We start from the raw sequence: 27,521 nt of genomic DNA on the forward strand, positions 1-27,521 counted from the left end.
CTTCTCTCCCCCTCTATCTCTTATTCTCTTTTCCCACCCTTCTATGTCTTTCTGTCTGTCTGGTTCTCTTGCTCTCTCTCTCCATCTCCCCCCCCCCCCCCCCACATGAAGTAATGAACCACTAAAGAGCAGAACCTCACTGAGAAACGTGTCTCTTATTCTCACCAGCAGCCATAGTGAAAGCAAGAGAGAGAGGTCGTGTTTGATTCAGGAATTAAAATCAGAGCTTTGTCTGAGTGAAACTGCAGTCGAGGTCGCCTCAAGGGCATCGTTTCCAGGCTGGGCTCAGACTGAGAATCCACCTGTCTGACCCTGCCGTCTCTCTTCACCCTCGGGCAGGGAGAAAGGGAATATCTCTCCTTCCTCTGTATGTTGCGTTTTAACATGAGAGAGATTGCATCCCCCAGTCCCTCCTTTCCTCATCCCTCCATATTCACACCTGTCTCATGATGCTATACTCCCCTCTGTCCCTTTTAAACTCACTTTCTCTTCCCCCCGTCTCTCTGTCTCCCTCCCCCATCAGCTGACATTTGCTGTCAGCCAGCCTTATTATTGTGTCCCTGCAGATTTTTGATTAGGATCCCTCTGTCTCCCTCCCCCCTCCCCCCTTAAATGCCCTTCCGCACAAACAATTCTGTCCGATTATGTTTTTTCTCCAGCAACTGTTTTTTCTTTCTCCTCCTCTGTTCTTTCTTGCCGCATTCAGTTCAGTATAATCCAATTCAGTCTATCTACCACCGTCCTGCCCTCTCTCTCTCTCTCTCTCTCTCTCTCTCTCTCTCTCTCTCTCTCTCTCTCTCTCTCTCTCTCTCTCTCTCTCTCCTCCCTCTCCCTCTCTCCCGCTCTCCCGCTCTCTCGCTCTCTCGCTCTCTCGCTCTCTCTCTCTCTGTCTCTCCCTCCACTCCTGTGTTTTTAAAGGTCAAGTCTACCTTTTCTTTCCTCACTCCCTCCGTCTCTTGCCCCCCCCTTTCACTTCCAACTTTCTACTGCAGTATCTTTCCCTCCCAAGGTCTCAGCAGCACTGCCTTTTAATTATACTCTGTGGGCCCTCTAGCCTGTCCCTGTAGACCCATACACACAGCACAATCACATGCGCAGGCATGCACACTCTCCTGCCCACACACACACATGCCCATAGAGGAGACATGAAAGCCCCAGTCCAACTGTGTTGAGATTTGTCGAAGGCTAAAGGTTAATTTCTACTCGCTTCCCGAAAATAAATGATTTTTAAGCAGTTTAACACGTTGTTAGCTTGAAAATCTGTTGTTCCCAGCAAGCAACACAGCCTAATTGACACAGCAGTAGCAATTAGGCTTTGAGCAGCTCTTTCACTTCCTCGTTCCAACTTCAACTTGAGTTGTTCAAACTTCACCTACACGGTTCCCACCCCCTTCTGCTCAACCTTATATGGTGTGTGTGTGTGTGTGTGTGTGTGTGTGTGTGTGTGTGTGTGTGTCCATGCTAAAGTCCAGTGAAAGCACTGGACTCGTCACGCTGGCGGACAGCATAGGAGACAGGAGAGTGGAGGGTTGTCATGGCGATAAGAATCCCTCGAGGGCCTTTTTTCCCCTCATTTACTCTCTCCCCAAGTCTGTCCTCACTCTCTCTCTCTCTCTGTGTTTTTTTTATCTGACTCTTTCTTTCTCTACCTCTGTGTCTGTATTTCTGTCCCTCTCTCTCTCTGTCTCTCTCTCTCTCCTTCCCTCCATCCTTCCGGTCCTCACCTCTTGTCCAGCCACCGAGGGAGGTAGAGGCAGATGAAGGAATGCTAATTTTATCGCCACAGCGACAGCGAGCGAGGGTGGAGAGAAAGAGAAAATGTCACTCGTCTGAGGAAATGAGATGGCCAAGGCTGTGTGTGTGTGTGTGTGTGTGTGTGCACGCGCGCGCCTGCGTGTGTGCGTGCGTGCTTGTGTCGGTTGGAGTGTGACAGTTGGAGTGACATTCTGGGTTTTTGTTTTGTTTTTTCCTCTCCGCTTTTGCCTTGCTCCCCCGTGGAGTAAATGATGTGCATGTATATATATAGGTGTGTGTTGTTGTGTGCGGGCTGCAAATGCTAATGTGTGTGTGTGTGTGTGTTTTAACCATCCAGTGCCAGAGCTATTTTCTATGCTGTCTCTGTTTTTCAAGTCAATCATCCGTCTCTCCCCCATCCTTTTTTCCTCTCTTTCTCTGGCGTCAGAAATGTAATCACGTTCGGGGGCCACAGTGTGTGGAGGGGGGGAGAGAGGGGCCGCAAAGGGAAGGAGAGAGAGGGGGGAAAGAGAGGAAGTTTGAAGTGAACGTGGAGAACAGGCAGAATAAGGCATTTGTATGTGTACCCAATTACCACTCCAGCCTGCCCAAAGTCACCTTCACCAGGAACGCACACACGCTCACTCTTAAAATAGATACTCCCCAGCTCGCCTCGCCGTGCGTGCGTGTGTGTGCGTGCGTGTGTGTGTGCATGGGCTTCTGTGGCAATGAGGTAGACTGAATAATAATACGCCATCCTCTCGTCCATCAGCTCTGGGCTTTATTACGTGTGCGTGTCTCCAAGTGTGATTGTGGCAGTATGTGTGTGCTCTGTGTCTGATTGCTGTAGCTGATTGAGTCCTCGCCCCCATAGGGTTCCTACCAGGGCCTCAGACTCTGATTGGATGCGTTGATGTGTGAGAGAAGAGAAAATTGCGTGTGTGTGTGTATGGACTATAAGCACAGTCCTCCCAATATGTCTATATTTCCCCACTTCCTTTGTTTATGTAAGTACAATGTATGTGTGTGTATACGCATATACGTATATGTGTGTGTCTGTGTGACCTCGTTAGCCACGGCCTCGTTCCGCCCTGCTTCTTAATTAAGAGACCGGAGGCCTCCCAGCACCGCCCGCTATCCCACAACCCACTGGGGCAGAAAGAGACACAGTTTAGAGATATGGAGAGAGAGAGAGATGGACAGAGATGTTTTAGACTGTGTGTGTGTGTGTGACAGAGAGAGGGAGGGAGAGAGAGAAATGGATGGTATGGAACCAAGGGATAGTGAGTGGTGGGGATAGAGGGAGTACTGCCAGTGAAGGGATGATCCTGGAGAACTGATGAGAGGTAGCAGGGAGGAGAGAGATGCACAGATATCCAGGGAGGTGAAGCAATGATGGACAGATATTCAGGGAGGTGAAGCATTGCTGGACAGATATCCAGAGAGGTGAAGCATTGACGGACAGATATCCAGAGAGGTGAAGCATTGACGGACAGATATCCAGAGAGGTGAAGCATTGACGGACAGATATCCAGGAGAGATGGGCAGATATCCAGAGAGCAGACATATAACAGATAAAAAAAACAGCCATAGCTATTTTCAGCGCATGAACGACAGGCTTAACTACATACATTGTTATGTTATGAGATTTACAAGGGGAAATTGAGGCGTTACAGCAGCATAATGTGATAAAAAATTAAGATACCGGTCAATACAAAAAATAGTACTCAACAGTACACAAGACACCAGCCTTACACATATACACTCATACCACAGACAACATCCGCACATGGACACCATCACACATGAGCAAAACTGACACAGAACCACATAGGGAGAGAGAGTTCTCATGCATTGTACAGTCTGATGGCAGTTGGCACAAAGGTCTGTACCGCTGCGTTTTCATCTGCGGTAGAGTGAGCCTCTGGCTGAAGGCGCTCCCCCTCTTCTGCAGCTCGCCATAGAGTGGATGGGAGGGGCTGTCCAGAATGGAGTTTAGTTTATTCCGCATCCTCCTCTCTGCAACTACCCTCATCTCTTGGCCAACAACAGAGCTGGCCTTCTTGATGATCTTATTGAGCTTATGCAGCTCCCAGGCCTTGATGCCATGCCACCTCCCCAGCATGCCACAGTGTAGAACAGGATGCTCGCTACTGCAGACTGATAGAACATCCTCATTAGCCTGCTGCACACATTAAAGGACTTAAGCCTCCTCAGGAGGTACAGCCTGCTCTGTCCCTTTGCTGTAGACAGCCTCGATGTTGTCTTTCCAGTATTAACATATTAACATATTTACATATTATGTTTTGCACAAAAAACGATTTGAAAAGAAAGGAATAATATAACAGCTTTGCTTTGTACAAAGATTACATTAATTTAAAATTGCACCTTTGGTTTGCGTGACTGCGTGCATAATGTTTTCTCAACAAAAGAAGCTTTTTTTGTTTTTGTTTATTAGAACAACATTTTCTTCCGAATAACACGCATTTTGTATTACAACGCCTTTTATTCAAGACAATGTTTCATTTCATGGAAGTGAGCAGCTGCTGATTTGAAATTGAATGTATCTTAAGTTTTAGCGTAGCTTGAGATCTGCATGAGTAGCGTAACCTTCTCCCTCAGACTGCTTCTGAATACAGTTTTGATCTGGTTTTTGAGCGAAAATGCCCACTCTGCTGGCACACTTGAATGACACCAGACACCTTCGCCCAGTCGGGTATGTTATATTTCAGGAAAGATGTTAAATTACTATAGGTCTTTATATTAAAGAACAAAGAGCATATCCAGGGAGATGGAGGGGAGATTTACAGATTTCTAGAGAGATGGAGGAGAGATTGACAGATATCCAGAGATATGTAGGGGAGACGGACAGATATCCAGAGAGGTGAGAGCAATGATGGATAGATAATCCAGGGAGGTGGATGAGAGATGGACAGACATTCAGAGGCATGGAGGAGAAATGTACAGATATCCAGGGAGATGGAGGAGATATAGACATTTATTCAGAGAAGTTCACGAGAGATGGACAGATAGGTGGAGGAGAGAGGACAGATATCCAGATACTGTAGGTGGAGGAGAGAGGACAGATATCCAGATACTCTAGGTGGAGGAGAGAGGACAGATATCCAGATAGGTGGAGGAGAGAGGACAGATATCCAGATAGGTGGAGGAGAGAGGACAGATATCCAGATAGGTGGAGGAGAGAGGACAGATATCCAGATAGGTGGAGGAGAGAGGACAGATATCCAGATAGGTGGAGGAGAGAGGACAGATATCCAGATAGGTGGAAGTGAGAGGACAGATATCCAGATAGGTGGAGGAGAGAGGACAGATAAAATGCATTGGTCACTTGTCTTAGTTATACATATTCTCAATTTCCTTTGTTTGTCAGTCATTTACATTACATGGATAGAACAGTGTGTGTGTGTGTGTGTGTGTGTGTGTGTGTGTGTGTGTGTGTGTGTGTGTGTGTGTGTGTGCGTGCGTGTGCGCACCTTCTGAGCTGTAATCTGTTCCACCTCTTTCTTAACTCTGTGCTATGTGTCTTCCGCTCTGCTGCTCACCATCTCCAGCAATTTTGTGTGTAGACTGATATACAGTATGTCTATTTTTATGTGTATGTCTCTACCACTTTCTCCCTCTCGCCGTGTGGGTGTGTTGTGTGTGTGCGCTGAGCAGTTAGATAGTTGGTTAAATTTTAATAGTGCTGCCATCTCTGGGTGGTTTCTCAGTGAGGGCCAATGCAGACTGACACACTCACTGAGCCGTGACAAGAGACAAGACAGATGGGGCAAAGATAGCTCTCTCTCTCACACACACACACACACACACACACACACACACACACACACACACACACACACACACACACACACACACACACACACACACACACACACTTAAACACACAGAGTAGATAGAGCAAACCACAGTAGTTGTTTGGCCTACAACAGGTTGAACACAAGGGGCTGTCAAATAAATAATGTGCTGTTTAGAGGCCCCTCAATGTGGGACCCAAATTTGGGGTGTATGATTGTTGTTGTTGTTTTTTTAAATAGGCCCCTACCACAAACTTTGGAAGGAAATCATAGCCAATCAGAATCGAATGGGAATGATAAAGGTTTATCACACACTTCTGGACCACAAGGTCATGGGTTCGATCCCGGACGCCAACTCAGTGTATGAGTAGCACGGCTTGGGTGCGGCAAGTCGTGCGGTAATTACTGGGAGCTGATGGTAGGTGTGGCGCTCCACCTCAGCAATCCATCTCCCAGGGGTCTAGCCCATTGTAACGGGGATAGACTCGTGCGTTCTCGGCCGATTCTGACAATAAGCCTCTCCGACCTTACTTATGAGGCCATTTTCAAAACCTTGGGATGGAGTGTCTTCACTGGCCTATTGAGAGTGTGCAATGCACAGTTTGACTCCGAACCAGGCCAGCGCTTTGCTTGATTAGCTGCACACAGACGGACACACAGACAGGGGCAAAAACATAAACTCTGCCTCCATCCTTCTCTCTCTGACCTTGTCTGTGACCCGTGCAATGCCCCCCCCCCCCCCCCGTAGAGGTCCACATTTCTGACGTGGTCCGCCCATGTGACACACCAAGTGCCATTCGTAGCAATCCTTGTGTAGACGCCCTCCAGGGCCTTTTCCTGCTGTACTGTGAGTGTCCATGTCTCGGCCCTGTACAGCACTGCTGACTCCCCTGTAGCCATGGATAGCCGCTCTTGAGGTCATCTCCCATGTTAGATTTCCACACTCTCCTCCTTGTCCAACTGTTCAAAGTCAGTTAAACTGTATAATAGTTTATAATTGTGTGCGTGTGTGTGTGCGTCTGTGTGTGTGCGCTCGCTTGCGTGCTTATGCACTTGTACGTATATGTGCGTTGCTGCTTATGTTGAGTGCCGTAGCCAGCTGTCTCCGAGTGTTGTGGTGTGATTTAAACGTCTGTATTATTTTTCCTCTGTAGATGAGCTGATTGTCTGAGGGGGTCTAACGTCTGGCTGACTCTGTTCTACGTCCTTTTTACACATTGGCATGTCATTCTGCACCAACACACACACACACACACACACAGCATGAACAGCTGTCCAGCTGTTTTGATCAAATTAATATTTCTGTGTATATGAATTCCAAGGCTTGTTGTCAAATCACACCTCAGACAATGTGGCTTGTCATGTCACTTTAAAAAAAACAGACAGAAAGACAGAAGTCTCGTTTACGTGCTCTTTCTGTGCTTGTTCTTTCTGTGCTCCCTTTTCCTTTACGACTCACATCAGTCATTACACCTTCCTTCACTGCAAATATGGAACACGATGCAAATTTTTGACTCTGACTTCATGTTTCCCGAAAAAGCCGCCGCTGTCATGGCGTCGAGCATTTTTAGCTCCATCAGTCCTAGAAAAACCTTCCTGCAGGGACCCGCTCAGGGGTAGGAGGAGGACAGAGGATGCTCTCTGGAGGGGGAGTGTGTGTGTGTGTGTGTGTGTGGGCAAGCTATAATACAGACAGACATACACACACACACACACACACACACACACACACACACACACACACACACACACACACACACACACACACACACACACACACACACACACACACACACACATTGCCAATGTCTGAGCCATATTCGTTTCTGTTCCTTGATTGTTTTGATTTGCTCAGCCTCACAGTAGCCTGATTGGCAACGTATCAGCCCATGAGTCTAAGCTGTGTGTGTGTGTGCATGCCTAGACCACTCCCAGGAGAGGCCAGCAGACAGATGTTCATGTATCTTTTGGTCACTTCAGGGCAGAAGGGGAGGCAGGGCTAGGTCTATTTCAGAATAGAAGCAAAAAAGATCCGCTGTAATCAACCATCAATAACACTATGTTGTCCAGCGAATCATTGATAAGAGTCACCCATTCCCAGGTTTCCCACGCAGCAAGGGGCTGGAGTTGCCAGATAATGGTTGTCATCACACTGCAGGTACCTAGTTTGACTGTGATCTAGGCTCAATGGTTGCAACATGGCTATCAAAGTGAGCAGGTCCCAATACTTTTTTGTGTCATCCTTTTAGCCTCAATGTCTGACTGCACCTCGTGCTGTTTACATTTCTGACTAATAAAGTATTCAGTCAATCAAAGGTCACAGACATGTGCGTGCACGTTGTCCATCTGTGACATGCTCTGAGATCACAGTCCTTATATTAACTGACTTAAAATAATATTAATAATAAACAATGGTGCTTTTGAATGGAACAAGGAATTTATGACCAAGGGGCCTGGTGGGTTTGACGTCAGACTTCGGCACTAGAAGAAATAGAAATATACCATATTTCATCACTAAGGAAGAGGCCTAGTGTATGTTTATGATTGAGGCCAGGTCTCATCGGAGCCAGCCCCTCTCAAACCATATTCAACCTATCACACCATGTCTCTCTCTCTCTCTCTCTCTCTCTCTCTCTCTCTCTGCATATTATCTAACACCGTTGCCTCACCATCTCTATTTTCCCCTTCGTCCCGTCTTAATCCATTCTTCTCCCTCTCTTTTGCCACATCTCATCCTTTTCCTCTCCTCCACTGTCCAGCACACATCCCTCCTCTCCTTTCCCTTCTCCCCCCATGTCTCTTACCACAACCTCTCACTCTTGTGGTCTCCTTTCCTCACCTGTTTGTGCTCCTGTTTTCTTATCCTCTTTTTGCATCACTTGTGACCTATACATTTATTTTTCCTCATCTCATGGGTCACTTTATCCTCTTTAACTGTTTACCTTGCCCCCACCCACCCCCATTTTTTTCCTGCTCCTCCCTTCTCCGCTCTGCTCCTCCGCCCTCTCCTCTCCTCCCCTCCTTGCTCCTCAGCCGCCTCCTATCCTCTCCTCCTTTCTGCTCTGCCCTCTCCTCCCTTCTGCTCTGCCCTCTCCTCTCCTCCCTCGGTAAGGTTGTGATGATGGCAAGAAAAAGCCATAGTGACAGGAACCAGAAAACAGCCCTATCTCCTCGCCTCCAGACAGACAGACTTTTTCAAGTATGTATGCCTGTGTGTGTGTGTGTGTGTGTGTGTGTGTGTGTGTGTTTCCTGCAAGCGGTGGCTGACATTTTGAAGGGCAAAACTCTCTCCTGCTATCCAAGTTCTTCTTTGTCTCAAGGCCTAGCCTAGGGGGTTGATGGGACCTAGCGTAACAGGACCTCAACTTGCCTCTTTGCCATGTGCGTGCGCGCACGTGTGTGTGTGTGTGTGTGTCCATGCATGTCCCTGCATGTGTGCCAATCTTTCCACCACACGGACAAGTCACAATTGCTAATCAGGCCTGCAAGGCTCGCCCAAAGAGAGAGCGAGAGAGAGAGAGAGAGAGAGAGAGAATTGGAGAGGAGTGGCGAGTGAGCAAGTGAGTGTTTTATTTGGTCGTCGTCACTGAAGCAGAGATAAAGACGAGTGAAGGAATGGACGGACGAGAGAGACCGGAACGAGAGCGAGAACGGATTAACGGTGTATGTGCGTGCACTCTCGCCTGCCTGATGACGAGCTGTTAACTGTCCTGTGGGCATGACACGTGTACACCTCTATTTCTCTCTGCCCCCCCCCCCTCCCTCTCTCTCTCTGCCTCATTCTTTATCTCTCCTTAAGGCGATAATGAATATTTGAGACTGACAGGCGCACCGCTCCAATTCTTTGTTTCCCGGGACAGAATGTACTTCTAGGGGTTAATGTGCGTGTGTGTAACTTATCTTGATTGGAATTATAGTCTTTCATTCACGTGTGTGTGTGTGTGTGTGTGTGTGTGTGTGTGTGAAAACTGCATAGCTCTGAATATGTCACACACAGCCCGTGTGCCAAGGTGACACACCTGATGCAATGATAATAATAAAAACTAGAAATACTCCACCGTGATTGTGTATGCCTCCATCAACCAGTTGCAGTTTACATCCATGTCTGTACAGACTTATATGTAAGGCTTTGAAGGAATAAAAAAAAATGTTTTGATTATGTCTGTAGACATTCCCTCGAGGCGTGTTGAGATATCATGTTCACGAGAATGGGAATACATAATGCATACAAAGAAATGCGTGACATGACGAGAGTTTTCTGGTGTAAAATTATGAGCCCATTATTACGTTATATGACCCCCTCATACATACACAACACATGCCCAAGTGAAAGGACACACTCTGCATGTTTGTCATATTTTGCCCACAGCAAAAGGAAGCAAACGTGTATGACAGGAGATGAAAATCTTATGTGCAGTTCCCTCTCCTCCCCCTAGAGGGAGCACTGAGCTGTGTGGGACCGGTACACCATCAAGGACCTTCACACAGTGAATTACGTATTAACAGTACAGAAATCTTATCAAAAACAATAGATTTACAGGTGTTTGTTTCTCTCTCCCTCTCTTAGTGTTCCATTTGTTTTTCTCCATCTTTCTCCCTCTAACTGTCTCCAGTTTTCTCTTTCTATCTCTCCCTCTCGCTCTCTCTGTATTTCTCTCTCTGTATCTCTTTCCCACTCTCTGACAATCTTTTTCTCTCCCTCTGTCTATTTTTGCTCAGTTTGTCTCTCTCCCCCTCTCCGTCTGTGTTTCTCGCCCTCTCTCTGTCTGTCTGTCTCTCCCTCCCTCTCTATGTATCTCTCACTCTCTCTCTCCTTGACATTCTTTCTCTCTTGCGCTGTCTCTTGTTCACTGTCTCTCTCTCCATGTGTAAATTGTTTTCTGCATCACTCTCTTTCTCAGTATTGCTGTGGGCTTCACCATAAAACTAGTACGTGCGTGTGTGAGTATGTTTGCTCGTGTGTGTGTTTGTGCGTGCGAGTATGTGACGTGTTGTGTGTTGTTGAGGCTAGGTCTGCCCATTCTGGCATATTTGGGCCTGTCTGCGTCCCCTGGGCTGTGAAGGACATAGCAGGGGATGGTGAGTCAGGTGTGTGTAAGTGTGTAAGGCTGAGACGTTTTGTAGCAGTCAAGGTCACCTCTAAAATGAGGTGGATGAAACATGGAAACATTTGTATCCTGACCCCATCCTTTCTCCTCTCTCCCCTCTTCACCCCCCCCCCCCTCCATCACCTTTGTTTGCCGTCTTTTATGAGCCCCTCTTATCTCTTCATGTTTTACCATCTTCTCTCCATTTGGATATACCGCCCCGCTACTACTGCCTCCGTACTCTCTCACTCTCTTTGATTCACTCTTTCACTTTCTTATTCGATTTCCCATCTCTTTTATTCTACCCATCTCCCTCCCTCCCTCTCTCCCTCTCTACCTCCCTCCCTCCCTCCCTCTCTCTCTTCCTTTTGTAATTAGCTGGTGTAATTGCTGTAGTAAATCTTCACTGCTGTCCCAAGGAGAGTGGTTGATATAGGGCTGATTTAATAAGCACAGCATAGCAACTCACCTCTAGCTCTCTGTGTGTGTGTGTGTGTGTGTGTGTGTGTGTGCATGTCCCCTCTGTTGTTTGCAATGGGGATTTATGAGCTGTTTGTGTGGTTTCAGCAGGTGGGTATATAAGTTCAAGGTGATGCTGTGTCTGTGTGTCGACTGTAGCGCACCTTATCAGCAATGCAGGCAGCATAGCCTGCATGTGTGTGTGTCTTTTCGTCTGTGTGTGTGTGTGTGTGTGTGTGTGTGTGTGTGCACGTACATGCACTTTTGGATGTGGGTTTGTGTGTGTGTGTAAATGTGTGTGTATGTGCATGCTTCATCAGTGATGCCGGTATGTGTGGCGTGCGTCATCACAGTAGACCTTCACGGCCAGGAGAGCAGAGGGAGGTCAGAACGGCCCTGAGAGAATATCTCTCTCACACGCACATATACATATACACACGTGCGCACGCACCATCCCTCTCCCACTTTTCTCCTCATCAAACACCCATGTTCAATGTATTTCCTGTCACTGCCTTTCATTGACACCCATAGACATTGACACCTGTGCACACTACGTGCGTGTACACACACACACACACACACACACACACACACACACACACACACACACACACACACACACACACACACACACACACACACACACACACTTTATGTTGTAGGGTCGGTACTTGGTAATGTGAAGGTGATAAACAGTGTAGCCAGGTATTAGCTGTGTTTTGTTGTTTATCAGCAGTACACCAATGTTTCCAGTAGAGGGCAATGTGACTCCACACATAAACGGTTGTTCACTGAGAAAAGACCCACACTCCTGTTGACAAAATACAAAGATAATCACTAGATCATGAGGAGGGCAAGAGGTTATTGGTGTTGAAATACATTTATTCTGTTAAGGGAAGGAAAATAAAAAAAAGTTTGCTCTTTTTGAAGTGTATTGAAAGAAACCTAGAGGAGTGGTTGTATTGGCTGTTATGTAGGCTACCTATTTTATTTAGCATTCACTGCAAATAGGCCTTGCTCAGATGTGGAATTTATATCTAGTTTTAGGCACCACTGAGACACTGGTTATGTGCGCTTAGTGATTTTCCTGTGTTAAATAGCTCTATATTCTAATAACAATCAGTCCCCACCTTCACTTAATGCGACCTGCTGGTCAATATCTGAAAACTGATACATTATTGATTTCAGCTGTTCCAATTTCAAGTTTGAAAGTTTGTTACTGTTCAATGTATTTGTATTTAATTTCTATAAAGTTAATATAAATATTACTAAATGCATTTGAAATCAAATACAAAACGTTATACTGAATAATAATTGTTAATATCCCTTTATTACATATGTGACTATGAGTTATGGGGTTTACAGTATAGTATACAACTGGTAACTGTGGAGGTACGCAATATGGCACCCTGGAGTGAGTGTGGAAAATTAGTGACTTTCACCATCATTGCTGTTGCTCCCTCCTGGTATAGAGTGTTTGTTCAGTAACAGGGGTCTCCATTTCTCTCCAGCACTTTAGTAAACAGAAAATGCATTCTCAGGTCGGTTTACCAATTTTATCGAATGAGGAGAAAAAACTCATACAGGATAAACAGGTGAAATTGGAAGTGATGACACAGAAAATAAATGAGCTGACCAATTTTAAACTGAAACACTGAAATTGGCAACCCACCTGAACATTTATTTTCTGTTTATTAAAGAGATGGAGAGACTGGGAGGCCACTGTTACTGAACCAACACTATAACAATGATTACTATCAGAATATAAAACTTTTTCACTCAAAAAAAAATTGTTTTAACCAAAAAATATCACTTACACTACCTTTTTTAATAGGATAAAATGGGTTGATATTGTTTTGGTTTGTTTAGTACTAGTGTTGTACTGTAACATCCTAGGTGGTAAGACTGATGATAAAATGAATGAATAGAAAAAAAAAATCCTCATTCATTTTCACACACCCTGTCTAACCAAAAATCAAAACAAAATGTATTTTCAAAGTCATAATAAAAAAGTATGTAATAATATATAAAAGTTTGGTGGTGTTTATGACCGCATACAATGTGATTTAAACAAAGCCAACAGACCAAATTTGAAATACAAATGAAGACATTATATCATTCTGATGTTCTGGTTATTTTAAGTATCATTGTTGGGACTCTTTATCCACCTGGAGAGCAGATTTATGGGGTTGAACACCTGATTTTAGGTCAGTGGAATATCTAGGGAGCTGCAGTGGCACCGTTCATGCACCAGGGGTGCGCAAGTGAGCAGGGTCTTAGCCCCACCCCCGGACCCTCCCCCTGCATCCTGGCCCTCCCACATCCTGCCCCCGCTCCCCCTCCTGCCTGCCGCACCCTGCCATCTGGTCCTTCTCACACACACACATACACACACACACACACACACACACACACACACACACACACACACACACACACACACACACACACTGCCAGGAATCCTTTCTCTCTGCTTCCTTTCACAGTGGAAAAACAGGATGAAGGGGCCCTTTCAGTCCCAATGTTACCGTGGAAACCCCCTTATTCTTCTGCTGTCAAGCACACTTAGTCTATCTCACGCACACACACACACACACACACACACAGATACAAGCGGTGACAGAATGTTGGACTTTTAAAGTTTAAAGGGACCAAGTTTCAGCTGTCCTTTTGTCTACCATAGTTTTAGCCTTCTGTTTAGTTTGGACAAAGACGCACATGGCTGCCTTCCTCCCCTCTTCTCACTCTCTCACTCACCCTTCTTTCTTTGTCTCATTTCATCATCCATATAGATAATGTGAAGTTTCTTCCACACTAAACTTAGTTCAACATTATAAACCACAGAAAAATGCATCTTTATTGAAGTGAAAACTTTGCCCAAAGTACATTTCTACGCCCCCACGTCTACCCACCCACACACACACACACACACAAACCGCTGATGAGTCAGTCTGGTGAAATTCTAAACCCTCTCCTCTGTTCCAGTTTTGTTGAACTCTGAGTACTGGAATGTTTGTGTTGAAGGGGGGAAAGAAAAGGGGAAAAAATGTTAAGTTAAAAAGTTATATAAAAGTTTGAAGCTGCTCTTCCACTGGCTCGCCACTGGAGGGCCCACAGACGCCACAGGCTGCCACACACACAAACACACACACGAGCACGCGCGCACACACATACAATGGAGCCTGTCATCTGCAAGCTTTTAGCGAGTTTAAAAATAAACCACAGCAAAGGCAGGGAGTGGTGATGAGAGGATGGATAGGCCGAATGAAAAGAAAGAGAGAAAGGAAGGGAAGAAAAAGAGAGAAAGAAAGAGAGTTGGGGGAGGTTATGATTTCTCGGATGGGGTTGGAATTGTTGTGCTCAGAGTTGTGGTTACAGCTAAAAGAGTGGTTAAAGATGAAATGCACGTTCTTTCTCCCTCTTTCTCTCCACACCTCCCTTTCATTGCTTTGTTTATCTACCTTTTCCACTGTGCCCCCCCCCCTCCCCCTCCCCCTTCCCCCTCCCCCTTCCCCTCCGGTCTCCCTTGGAGGCTAGGCGAGCCATTACCTCCAGCAACACCACTCAGTTTCTCCTTTTAAGGAGCGAGGGAGTGAGAAGGAGAGAGAGAGGAAGAGAGAGAGAGCGGGGGATGAGGAGGTGGGGAGAAAAAGTGGGGGTGAAGGACACACTCAGGTCTGCTGACTGATAAACAGACAGTTCTTTGTGCAGATGGACACAATCACACTTCCTCACTCACACACTTAGTTATATATTGATGGGGATCACTGCATGACTTGGCTCTTCATGACTCACCCCCTCCCCCCCCCCTCCCCCCCCCCCCACTTAATTAAAAACAGGAGTTACAACTGAAAGAATTTTGTTACACACAAAAACACACACGCGCATGTGTACACACACACACACACACACACACACCCAACTCAATGCCAGGCAGCTGTTGGGGATACGGGGGGAGGGGTGCCAGGAAAAAGAGTGTCTGTTTGTGTGTGTCTCTGGACAAAGAGGCCTTTTTTTGTGTGAGGGGGTAACGGACTGGCAGCTGGAACTGTAAAACATGTGGATGTTAATACACTGTCTTGAATGTGTGTGTTTGTCTGCATGTGTTGTGTGTGTGTGTGTATGTGTGTGTGTCTGGTCATACTGTACATGCGTGTTCCATGTTTAGTTGTTTTTCTGCCTCTGTCATCTCCTCTCCTTCCCCCACGGTGACTAAGAGCTGCTGTGGCCGCAGTGCTTCATAGCGGCCACCGGGGGCAGCATAGGCTCACAAATGAATAGCCTTTGCATGTGGAAGCCAGAGTGCGGCCATTTTACAATCGGCACACCAGACCCCATTTTATGAATCAGTCATGATGTCAGCATAGCTAGACTGGGTGCGATTGGCTAGAGCGCAGCCGGCACTGTAGACGTTATGGATGTTATACACACACACACACACACACACACACACACACACACACACACACACACACACACACACACACCCTTCCTCTCTCTCCATCTCCCTGGTACAGACACAGGGGCACACACAATCTCACACTGTCCCAGTGACACGATGCTTAGGTTATGTGTGTCACAAAGTAACTGGATTAAGTCACAGTATGGGATTAGCTATATCCAGATTTGGCCTAGAACTCCACTGTGGTGGCATGTGCACATGCATGCATACATGTATATGTGAACATGCATGCATGCATATGTGTGCATGCGCGTACGTATGCAGATGTGCATCTCTGTGTGGCCCCCACATGTTTATTTCATGTCTGTTGTTATTTCATACAAAGCTTAAATCTGGAGGGTTACTAGAACACTCAGAGTGAAAATGGACCTCCAGATTTTACTGTCTGGCCCTCTGTCTTTTTTAACCATCCTTCTGTTTAACCATCCAAGTCATTTCCTTTGGGGATCTGCTGGACCCTTCAGCTTGATTTAGTGTGTGTGTGTGTGTGTGTGTGTGTGTGTGTGTGTGTGTGTGTGTGTGCGCGTGCGTGCAGTTTTGTCTCTTTGTGTACTGTATGATGCTTCCTCATGATGCTTCCCCTCGGCTGTCCTGAAGGATGTTCCCTCTGTGTGTGTGTGTGTGTGTGTAAAATGGTAGATTTCCTGTCATGGTTTCCTGCACTCAGCAGGGGAGTGCTGGACACACAATAGTATTTATGATCTATATGTGACTGATACACACGGCGCACATTACACACATGATACAACCCACATGATATATAGCCGGTTAACATACACAATACAACATCTGTGTAATTGTCACCGGCAAAGCAGATTAAAACTTCATAACGAGCCTTGGACAGAGAGATAAGCAGATAGGAAGTGATTCACTGGGAGAGACAATGGGGCTCAGTGAGGCAACAGTAGACTGACTACACTGGGTGTGTGTGTGTGTGTGTGTGTGTGTGTGTGTGTGTGTGTGTGTGTGTGTGTGTGTGTGTGTGTGTGTGTGTGTGTGTGTGTGTGTGTGACTATACTTGTGAAGACCAAATGTCCCCACAAGTATACAGTAAATGGACGTCAGGAACGTGTGTTCCATCTGAAGGGTCCAGCAAAGAGTTAGGGAGCTTGTTAGCAGAACCGGCTGACTTGACTGACTGACTGTGTGTGTACGTACTGTTCAACGGAGTGGATGAGGGGAGAGAAGTTCAGCTTGTTAACAGACTGGCTGACTGAGTCTCTTCTCCTCTCCCACTGAGACAAAGCCCTGCTTGACTGGACGGGGCAGATGGACAGACAGACGGATGGACGGACGGATGACTCGTTTTCTCCGCCACACAAAGTCTGTGTGGAGAACGACGCACAGTGTTGCTGTGTGTAAAGCGGAGCCACTGAAAAGCACGGCTAGCATATGCCGTCAGTAATCTAATATACTACAGGGTAATGCAACAGTTTTCACTGAGAAAAAGACGACACCATAAAATAATGTTCACACAGTGCAACAAGATGCTGTGTTTAACATCTAAATAGAGTTTAATTAATGTGCCAGGACAGCAGTGCAATTAGCACATTCCATGAGGTCTCTTAGAGGAGGCTGTGATATATCTACTGTCTGGTTTTGAAACAAATTGATTTAGTTATAATTTATCAGAAGATGATAATAAGTAGACATAGTGTAGTTGAACTAGTTTTAATACTAGTACTTGTGTGTGTGTGTGTGTGTGTGTGTGTGTGTGTGTGTGTGCGCACTAGTGCCAGTCTGGTTTCTTTGTCTCACTCCAGACAGCTTGGCTCATCTTGGTAAAACACTTAATGTTAGCCTGTAATATGAGGTCATCGGCAGCCAATAGGAGCAGGTTGGCAGCCAGAGAATAGGGCCGTAACATTTATTTGTATTGTTTCCTAGGATGTGTGTGTGTCTATGTGCGCTTGTGAGTAAATGAATGTGGGAAACCGATTGAACACATGCATACCGTTTCCTGTCTGGCTGCTGTCCAGGCCTTGATCCTTGCTTCCTGTTCTGTCTGTGAAGAGGAGAAAAGAGGGACAGAGAGAAGGAGAAATGACAGAACCTCACAGATAGAATCAGAGAATTATACAGCGAGAGAGAGGGGGGGGGGCTGTTGAGATGAAATGTACAGACATACTCGACTTGAGAGGAGACAGAGTGATGGATAATGGAATAAAACCTAAACGTGATTGTAAAGCCTGATTTGTATGTTGACTTTGATGCTGTCACGTGCCAATCTCAGCCGATTTACAAGCTCACAATGCATCTCCATGTGGCGTTTTGTGAGCTTGTACATCTGATATTTTCAACTCGCGACACCATCTTGAGGGCGCCCTCAAGAAGGCTGTGCCGCTACATGTGGGTTGTAACCCAGCTCAGTTTTAACACACACATATATTGTCCTTATTGTCTCCGCCATGAAATAGCCATCTTAATAAAGGCATATTAAACTTCTTGAGTACCTTTGATATTTTTTTATTTTTATTTTGTTGAATTTTTGTGTTCCCTACCAAAGAGCACCATCATCACAGATATTTGCACTTAAGAGCACTCCAGACCTTTCCTGTTTTTCTTAAACTTGATTATCTCATCTTTAGCTCTATTAACCCGTTATACAATGTATTGCACTGTGCTATTTGTTGAAGCCCATGTGCTTGTAGACCCTCCACATATATATCCTATCGCATTGCACCCTCATATACACAATGCATTTATTCTCAGTCACAATCCTGACCTTGTCGGAACAATTTAATGTGTACCTCTGTCCACCCCGGTCCATGTGTCCACTGTATGCCTACTCTTTGTGTGCACACACACACACACAGCCATGAACCCAACTGTGGGTGTTTACTACCTCACAGCCATCAAATGTCCAACCACATTATCTACTGGTCTCCACCAGCTGGCCATCAGGGGACTCCTTCCCCGGACCTTATGGAGCAATTTCACTATAGTAGTTCCACGCCATCCCAAGCCACTGATTGAGTCATCCCCAGACCTCCATGACACCACACAGCTGGGGGAGAGGGGAAGTCTGTCAGCCTCCATAACAATCTCTCTCTGAACCTGCTGTCCTCTGTCTTTGCCCACTCATTCCCCCTCAATCTTTTCATTCTGTTTCAAGGACATTTAAGTCTTCTCCCAGCTGCCACCTCCTCACATCTCAAGAGACCCTAATGGGTCCAATTGTACAATCTTTGAGTTGAATTAACAACATCATTTAAATCCTGTCTCACATTGCAATGTGTTTCATTAACAGAGCTATGCTCTTCCTCCTTTTTCCAATATACTCCCAACGTCATCTCTCTCTACCTATATCTATCTCTCTTTCTCTATCACTCGCTGCAGCCAAAAAGGAACTGGATGGCGGAGAGGAGAAACAGACACAGAAGAAGAAAGTAAAGGAGTTGAAGGTGCTAGACTCCAAGACTTGCCAGAACCTTTGTAAGTCCACAAGCATAAATGTGCGATGGGAGGGTTTTTGCTGTGTCCCCAGAACAGTGGTCTAGTATGTATTCACTTGTTTAGATTTTCTGTCCTTTATCATTATTGTGACTGCATCGTTTTCAGTGGTTTGGTCATGGCAGGCGTTGGTCCTCCAAACAACGCACCTCACGTTTCTGAGGTGGTTTGGGGGTGCTCCAAGATGAACATGTCTCAACTTAAACTGCACCTTGAGACACATGTTAACGTCACCCCGTGGTCAACCTGACAAATCACATTGCTATAAAAGAGGGACTTTATTATGCTTAACCATAACATTTGGTATTACCTAGCAATGAGAATGATGTAATGTGCCTTGTGATGCTCACAGTTGAAAAAACAGCTATATGTGGTCATAGCCTAAGGGAGCTCTTAACCTACATAAACCATTTGACTTAGAATTGATAACGGCCTTATGCTTTCCTTGAACTCATTTCTGTATTGACCTAACAGCAGTCACACAGATATATCTGACTGATTATTGAGTGATTAAGAAAGTCGATTGACGTGTGTGTGTGTGTGTGTGTGTGTATGTGTGTGTGTGTGTGTTTGTTTGTGTGTGTACGTATGTGTATTTGTACGTGTATGTGTGTGTATTTGTGTGTGCACTCCAGCTATTTTCCTTGGTTCATTCCGTCTTCCCTACGAAGAAATCAAAAATGTCATCTTGGAAGTCAATGAAAAGCTTCTGACCGAGTCCATGGTGCAGGTACAGAACACAGAACTACTTTGGTGTTTGTTTATGGGCACATGTGTACCAGTGTAACAAATTTGAATACTCCCAACAACTCACTACTACTGTATGTCATGCTGCAGACCATTCTTTAAATTACAACCTGTTATATTCTAAACCACCCAGATCTCTTGCACACTAATAGTTGTAGTAGTACTGTCTATTATAGTAAAACCGTAATGCTCTGCATTAGTTTGTAATTAATTTATTCATGGATGAAAATGTACATGTCCTCCCTTTGCAATGGGACATTTTCCTATGAGCTAACTGGTTGCAGTGGTAATCTTATCAGCCCTGTCAGACATTCATCAGTTCCTGTGTGTCATTTATTTTGTATTGTATTGTTGCTTTTTGCAGAACATGATCAAACAGCTACCGGAACAGGAACAGCTGAGTGTACTGGCGGAGATGAAGGACGAATATGATGACCTTGCTGAGGCAGAACAGTTTGGAGTGGTGGTGAGTACGTGCGCACACACAAAAAAAGTTATCTTGTCTGGAGTGATTTACCAGCTGGCTTGGAAAATAACAGACTGGAACATGTGCAGAAAAATCAATGTGTAGTGAAATGAGGCGTAAGAAATGTGAAGATAGTGAGACGGATTTGTGCCGTCGTCAGTCTATTAGACATGGAAATAAAAAATTAAACGGGTCACAGTTAAACACAGGATACCTTGTTCGACTGTGGAGAACACAAACCTTCTATGACAGTGGTTCTCAAAGTGAAATGGCTGACCTACAAGCTTACATTGCATCGCAATGTGACCCGTTGTGAGCTTGTAGATCTGATCAGCTATTTTCACTACAAAAGAAAAAGGTGCCTATGACACGCACCAAAGGGGGACGCCAGGTTGAAAGTGTTTTAATTTCATCACATGCCAGGACTGTGCCTCACATTCTGCCCAGATGTCCAGTGTAAATGTGTATCACCTCACCCTGCTGTCTTTTCTCTTCCTGGCCAGATGTCCAGCGTAAAGCGTCTGAAGCCCCGCCTCCAGGCCATCCTGTTCAAGCTGCAGTTCGAGGAGCAGCTGAACAACCTCAAGCCAGACGTGGTGTCTGTGACCGCGGCCTGCGAGGAGCTGAGGAAGAGCCAGAACTTCGCCCAGCTGCTGGAGATCATCCTGCTGGTGGGAAACTACATGAATGCTGGCTCCCGCAACGCCAAGGCCTTCGGGTTCACCATATCCTACCTCTGCAAGGTAACATATACTCATGCGGCGTGTCGGGACACGGAAGGCTCCCTCTAAACACGCTTGTGGCTCCCTCTCCGTGCCAAATCCTTTGAGGTCACCACCGTGTCAGAAGTGTAGTGCGAGGCCAAGCCAAATGTACAAAATGGTTACACCACACGAGTCCTGACTCTCACAGCAAGGCTTTGTACTTTATAATCTAATGTATGGTGTAGGCAATGCTGACATAACAATCTGAAACGGCAAGAGAAATATATTACATGATTAGACAAATGACTGCTTGTGTGATAACAATGGCTTTTCTGGCTCATTTTACATTGTAGGACATTACAGAGGAAACTGAATCGCTGCCTTTCACAACAAAGCACTCAACCTTGGACACACACACACACACACACAAACAAACACACACTCACCCCAAGTTAACTTACTAACTAATTTTGGAACCCCCCCCGCTTCCTTCCTTCCCAAAACAACCACCCATCCAATCAGCTGCGTGACACCAAGTCAGCTGACCAGAAGCAGACACTGCTCCACTTCCTGGCTGATGTGTGTCAGGAGCAGTACCCCGAAGTTATGGGCTTCCCTGACGAGCTGGTCCACGTGGAGAAGGCCAGCAGAGGTACGCAGGACATCTGACCACCTTCATCCACCTGGTCCACTGTTAGAACTCACACGGTTCATTTACAATTTACAATTTAGGCATTTAGCAGACGCTCTTAATCCAGTGCGATTTACAGTAAGCAAGGACAGGACACAAGGTAATACATCAAATGCATAGAAATAGTCGTCTAGGATCACCAAGAACCTATCATCAGTCTAACAGTAGAATATCAAAAAAATCTATAATCTGTACACACTATAGGATGCCAGGTCAACAATGACCTGGCATCTGTCTACCTAAATCACATTTTAGATGTAGATGTAGAGGTTCATCAGATAAATGGTAAATGGTGCTTTTATCCAAAGCGCTTTACATAGATTGTGCATTACATTCACCCATTCACACACACATTCACACACCGATGGCGGAGGAAACCATACAAGGCAACAACCTGCTCATCGGGAGCGATTAGGGGTTCAGCGTCTTGCTCAAGGACACTTCGACAGTAACTCTTCTGGGGGAGCCCGGGATCGAACTGGAAACCTCACGGCTTCCGTCCGGCCGCTCTGCCGGCCACTCTACCCCTGAGCCACTGCCACCCCTAGATAAATTTAACCACTTGAACCCTAGTGTCCGTATTCTGGTGCTAACGTTCTGTGAAAATAGCAGATCTACAAGCTCACAACGCATCTCAACCTGACACATTGTAAGCTAGCAGATCAGCTGTTTTTTGCATTTCAGAGTGAAAACCATGTAGAGTGAAAATAGGAGGGGGCCTAGGGCCTATCTCTTGAGAGTCCAGTCAACTAAGTTAAGGGTTTCATTGGTTAAACACACACATTTGAATTCTTTATGGATCTGCACAAAAGGCGCAATACATGATCGATCCAAACACTGATCAGAAGAAGGTTACATTACGGTCAAGCCAGATACAACTGCTGCACATGCTTATTAACACGCAGAGGAAAAAAAGATAACACATTAATGACAGATACTACTAAACAGAAATTTGGCCCCTTAGCTACTCAGGGATATATGAAACATCGTCTTCTCCAGATAGGCAGACTGCCCATGATAGTTGAGACAGAACAGTATTTGGCCAACTTTTTCGCATTGGTCTTTTGCAATCCTCCCAATTGCACAAGAGCACACGTTTGTGAACGTGGCCCAGACTCCCAAATACAAGGACAATAAGTTAAGACACATTGACAGTTATATCCCAAGGCCATATTACGTTCCACCAAAGGCTGATATTTCATAAGTTTGGATGTAAAACAAGTGTCCCTATACAAATCAAAAGGGCAGCCTATTTCAAATGAACACAATATCTGGGGAATTTGGAATGTCTTGCAGTGAATTGGCATGTGTGTCATGTCTCACGCACGCACACACACACACACACACACACACACACACACACACACACACACACACACACACACACACACACACACACACACACACACACACACACACACACACACACACACACACACACACACACACACACACACACACACACACACACACACACACACAGAGTACTGTACTGTCTCTTATGATTAATCCTTATCTCCTCTTCTTGTGCGCTTATCATTCCCTTACAGTTTATTGAATTAATTAACACATTAAGACCGGGTGTGTCATTTTAGATTTTACCCACTTTAACCATTGTTTTATACTTTGGCTATTTAAAAAATAGCAGATATACAGAGTGCCACGCTATGAGCTTGTAGATCTGCTATTTTTTTTAAAATCATGAATCATGATCTTAAAGCGAACATTTGTAACTCAAATCTTTGTATCTGGGGATTCTACAAATGTCTTCTAAAAAGACTTTTGTTGCTATAATCAGTGGTTCTCAAACTTGTTCATGTCAAGGGCCCCCAAAATGATATGTATTTGGCCGCGGACCCCCATCTAAAAATATGTTGTTCCAGGGACCCCCCAGAAGCAAAGATTTGAGTTAAAAATGTTTGCTTTAGAATATATATATTCAAAGATTTGCACACATTTTCACGATAAAAAAAATTAGCAGATCTACAAGCTCATAGCGCGGCACTCAGTGCCGCGCTATGAGCTTGTATATCTGCTATTTTTTAATAGCCAAAGTATAAAATAATGGTTAAAGTGGTTACACAGATGCGTTCCCGGTTTTAATGGGTTAATTGAGTGGGCAGGCGTAGATGAGTGGGTAGAGAGCCTGTCTGGTAATCAGAAGGTCTCCGGTTCGACCCTTGGCTCGTCCATCTACATGTCCAAATGTCCTTTGGCACGACACTTAACACCTAACAGCTCCCCACCGAGTGTCGGTGGGGAGCAGATCTACAAGCTCGTAGATCGCCTATTTTTGAAAATGTTTGAAAAATTCTGAAGGTTTTTGAATAATGAATAAAACATATTAACACAGATCTTCTCGTGGTGTCCCTGGCCAAAATCTTTTCAGATGGGGGGGTCCGCGGGCAAACACAAATTGGGGGTCCTTGACATGAACATATTTGAGAACCACTGTGCAGGGTGAATGCAATAAAGTAATCTACCCTAGGGGACGACACAATACTTTTATTTTATTTTAACAAAGGCCTTTGATATAAAGTATCATGTCTCGATTGGTGGCTGACCGTTGACATTTCTCTCATGCCTCCTGCAGTGTCGGCGGAGGTTCTTCAGAAGAACCTGGACCAGATGGGAAGTCAGATCAAGAACTTGGAGAAAGACCTGGAGACCTTCCCTCCTCCGCAGAGTGACAGGGACCTGTTTGTGGAGAAGATGTCCATATCCTGCCTGACATATTGAATATACAGAGTGAAATCCTCAGTGTTCATTTTATCCATTGCAACTCTGTGAGTGCACAAAGGTAACCAAATGGATCCTTATCAGTACATTTGGTTGCATTTGTACACTGTCAGTGTACAAAGTGTTAAATCATTTTAAGTGTGTATTTTAAGGTTTCTTCCTCGTAGACAGTGGTAAGTAAGTGGTCTAGTAGACCCCTTACCAGTAGTGGTGTGTGAGTGAGTTCTGTGTTCCTTAGCCGTGGTTCCTCACAGCTTCGTAGGCAGTGCCCGAGAGCAGTACGAGAAGCTGGACTTGATGCATAAGAACATGGAGAAGCAGTATAGTGACCTGGGAGATTATTTCGTCTTTGACCCACGGAAGATCTCTGTTGAGGAGTTCTATGGAGACCTCAACACCTTCAAGAACATGTTCCAGGTCAGTTTGTGCGTGGTGTGTGTGTGTGTGTGTGTGTGTGTGTGTGTGTGTGTGTGTGTGTGTGTGTGTGTGTGTGTGTGAGTGTGAGAGAGTGTTTTTGCTGACTGTGTTTGAAAAGTAAATTTCAAATTTTCTACACATTTCTTACACAAAAGCACTGATTCTCATAAGATATCAAAAGGCATTTAGCTACTTAAACCCTATATACTTAGTTTACCGGGGTCCCTCAGGGCTCTATACTTGGTCTGGTCCTTTTTTTTTTACCTCTACACCAAATCTCTTGAGCTTGTAGATCTCCCATTTTCACAAAATTTTCGCCCCCGATTAGGAATGCTAGTTAAAAGTGAAATCAAGGAAAAAAAAGAACCCAAAACATTTAAGTGGTATAAAAGGTCAAAGTGCATTTATAATTTTCCTTTTTGTAATTGGTTATAGGTAGGGTAAGTGATTTACTTTGGTTAAAATAAGTGTTAAATAGCTCTATATTCTGTTAGTACTCATTGCTATAGAGTGTTTGTTCAGTAAAAGGAGTCTCCATGTCTCTCCAGCTCTTTAATAAAACAGAAAATGCATTTTCAATACTCTTTCCTGATTGGCTTACTGTAAATGTTGTCACCTACCTGAAAATGTACTTTATTAAGTTTACTAAAGAGCTGGAGAGACCCCTGTGACCGAACAAAGAGTCAGTAGCAATGATTACTATCAGAATATAGTACTTTAACCTTTTTAACAAGAAAACATTTTTTACCAAAAAATATCACTTACCCTACCTTTAAATTGTATGCCATCATCCATAAACTCATACTCATCGGGAGAGTTGTATTGCTGAGCAATTTTTAACCCCTCTCTTCACACTAATTTGTTAGAAAAGCAAAAATGAAGAACATTTGTTGTGAGAGAAATAGAGATTAGATTCTAGAGTCAAACAAAGATAAGGAGGGGGGAGTGTGTGCACCTGTTCATATTGACACAATACTGGATGTCGGCAACCGCAGATGTTATTGTGCGTTTATATGTCAACTGTGAGTGTGATTATTGGCAGGGCTTCCCCAGCTGACAACTTGTTCAACCAGTTAACATGGCTAACGACCATCGCGTTTTTGGCTTTTGAAGTGTGTTTCTTTCTCTCACAAACACACACGCACGCGTACACACACGCGCGCACGCCAATCATCATACAACTCGGTCTCTTTACTCAGCAAAATCGTGAGTGTTGGGTTGACTCAAAGATTGTAAAAATGTACCCTCATGTATTAGTTTATACTGCGAGTGTGAAACGTTACTGTGCAGACCTGAGAGGTCTGGATGATTCATGGTGTAGCACAGAAATTAATATTTGGGCTCTAAAACATTCAGTGCTTTGTTAGACCAATAGCAATATTTTTTTATCTATTCTTGACCGACAGGTATTAGTAAGGACAAACAATGTATTAGGGACACCTATAAAAACACTGCTACGGCAGTCGAGACAACGGAATGCATGGACGTGTTTTATTTCGAAATCCTATGAAGTCCTTTATATATGTAGGCCCTTATTGCAGCTCAATTTAACTGTGTGGCTGTATACTTAGAGTTAGCAATACATGATATGATAGGAAGTGCTATACCATGAGATATACTGTAAGAGTGTGTTGTGGGCATAGACATGAGGCCAGTATTGCAGGGTATAACAAGAAAGCAAAGACAACTAAAATTACTTTGTCACTAACAGCAGCTAAGATACAGGTAAGATAAACAACGTCGATGCATTGGGAGTGCTGTTATCAAGGGATAGTTAGTGACACTCATTAGAATCAGCCGATTGCAATATGAGGATGGAAACTAACTGTGGTTCATAATCATCTGATATGAATATGAATTTGGGATTTGAACCCCAAAGGCTCACGCGTTCTAGACAAGCACACATACACAGTCTGACATCCTGCTTCCTGTGTGTCCCTCCAGCAAGCGGTGAAGGAGAATCAGAAGAGAAGGGAGTCTGAGGAGAAGATCAAGAAAGCCAAGGCGGCCAGAGAGAAGGCTGAGAAGGAGAAGGAGGAGAAACTCAAGAAGAGTCACAACCTCGACATCAACGCAGGTCATGCTGGCTGCCTGGATGCCGATTTGTGTGTGTGCATGCGTGTATGTGGGAGAGAGAGATGCATGTCTGCTTTCCTTGTGCATTTCTCTCTTATGCCAGTTGGGGGCACTCAGAGTCCACGCTTCTATGGAAGCTGTGTGCGTGTGAGTGTGTGCATGCGTGTGCATGTGTGTTTGTGTGTAAAAAGAACAGACTGTCTCCACTCACAGACCAAAGTTAATCGAATGTTGATGACCTTGCGAAACGACAGAATGACAATTATAAAGCGAGAGAGAGAGAGAGAAAGAGAGAAAGAGAGCGAGTGGATAGAGCCCTTTTTTACTCTTGTGAACAGAGGATTTGCTGTTGTGAGAGAGGACGGAAGGAGACAGAGTAAATCGCTTTATCATGTCGTACAAGACGCCATTACAATGAAAACCGTCTGGGATAGCAGCTTTTGATCCTGTTTAATACACACACACACACACACACACACACACACACACACACACACACACACACACACACACACACACACACACACACACACACACACACAATCTCAAACCTTTCAGGCTCACATACATGCTTCATCATATGCACACTTTATCTCTGTCTGTCTGTCTGTCTGTCTCTCTCTCTCTCTCTCTCTCTCTCTCTCATATCATCAGTGCACACTTTCTCT

At 45.0% G+C, this 27,521-nt stretch overlaps 1 protein-coding gene across 1 annotated transcript in view; it reads left to right on the top strand.

Annotated features, from left to right (window-relative positions):
* Positions 1–7,052: 7,052 nt before the first annotated feature.
* Positions 7,053–27,521, top strand: part of LOC308075586 (protein diaphanous homolog 1-like) — a gene marked incomplete at its 5' end in the record, with an annotated part of 41,081 nt that continues 20,612 nt past the window's right edge. Inside the window, 10 exons of the mRNA XM_080415532.1 lie at positions 7,053–7,168; positions 8,586–8,659; positions 18,900–18,995; positions 19,649–19,743; positions 20,125–20,226; positions 20,730–20,969; positions 21,453–21,582; positions 24,215–24,338; positions 24,612–24,777; positions 26,722–26,854. Of these exons, the coding sequence (XP_080271658.1) occupies positions 7,053–7,168; positions 8,586–8,659; positions 18,900–18,995; positions 19,649–19,743; positions 20,125–20,226; positions 20,730–20,969; positions 21,453–21,582; positions 24,215–24,338; positions 24,612–24,777; positions 26,722–26,854 (1,276 nt within the window). The remainder of the gene's footprint in view (positions 7,169–8,585; positions 8,660–18,899; positions 18,996–19,648; positions 19,744–20,124; positions 20,227–20,729; positions 20,970–21,452; positions 21,583–24,214; positions 24,339–24,611; positions 24,778–26,721; positions 26,855–27,521) is intronic.

The sequence above is a fragment of the Gymnoscopelus braueri genome, assembly GCF_963280865.1.
Source record: "Gymnoscopelus braueri genome assembly, chromosome: 20".
Taxonomy (NCBI): domain Eukaryota; kingdom Metazoa; phylum Chordata; class Actinopteri; order Myctophiformes; family Myctophidae; genus Gymnoscopelus; species Gymnoscopelus braueri.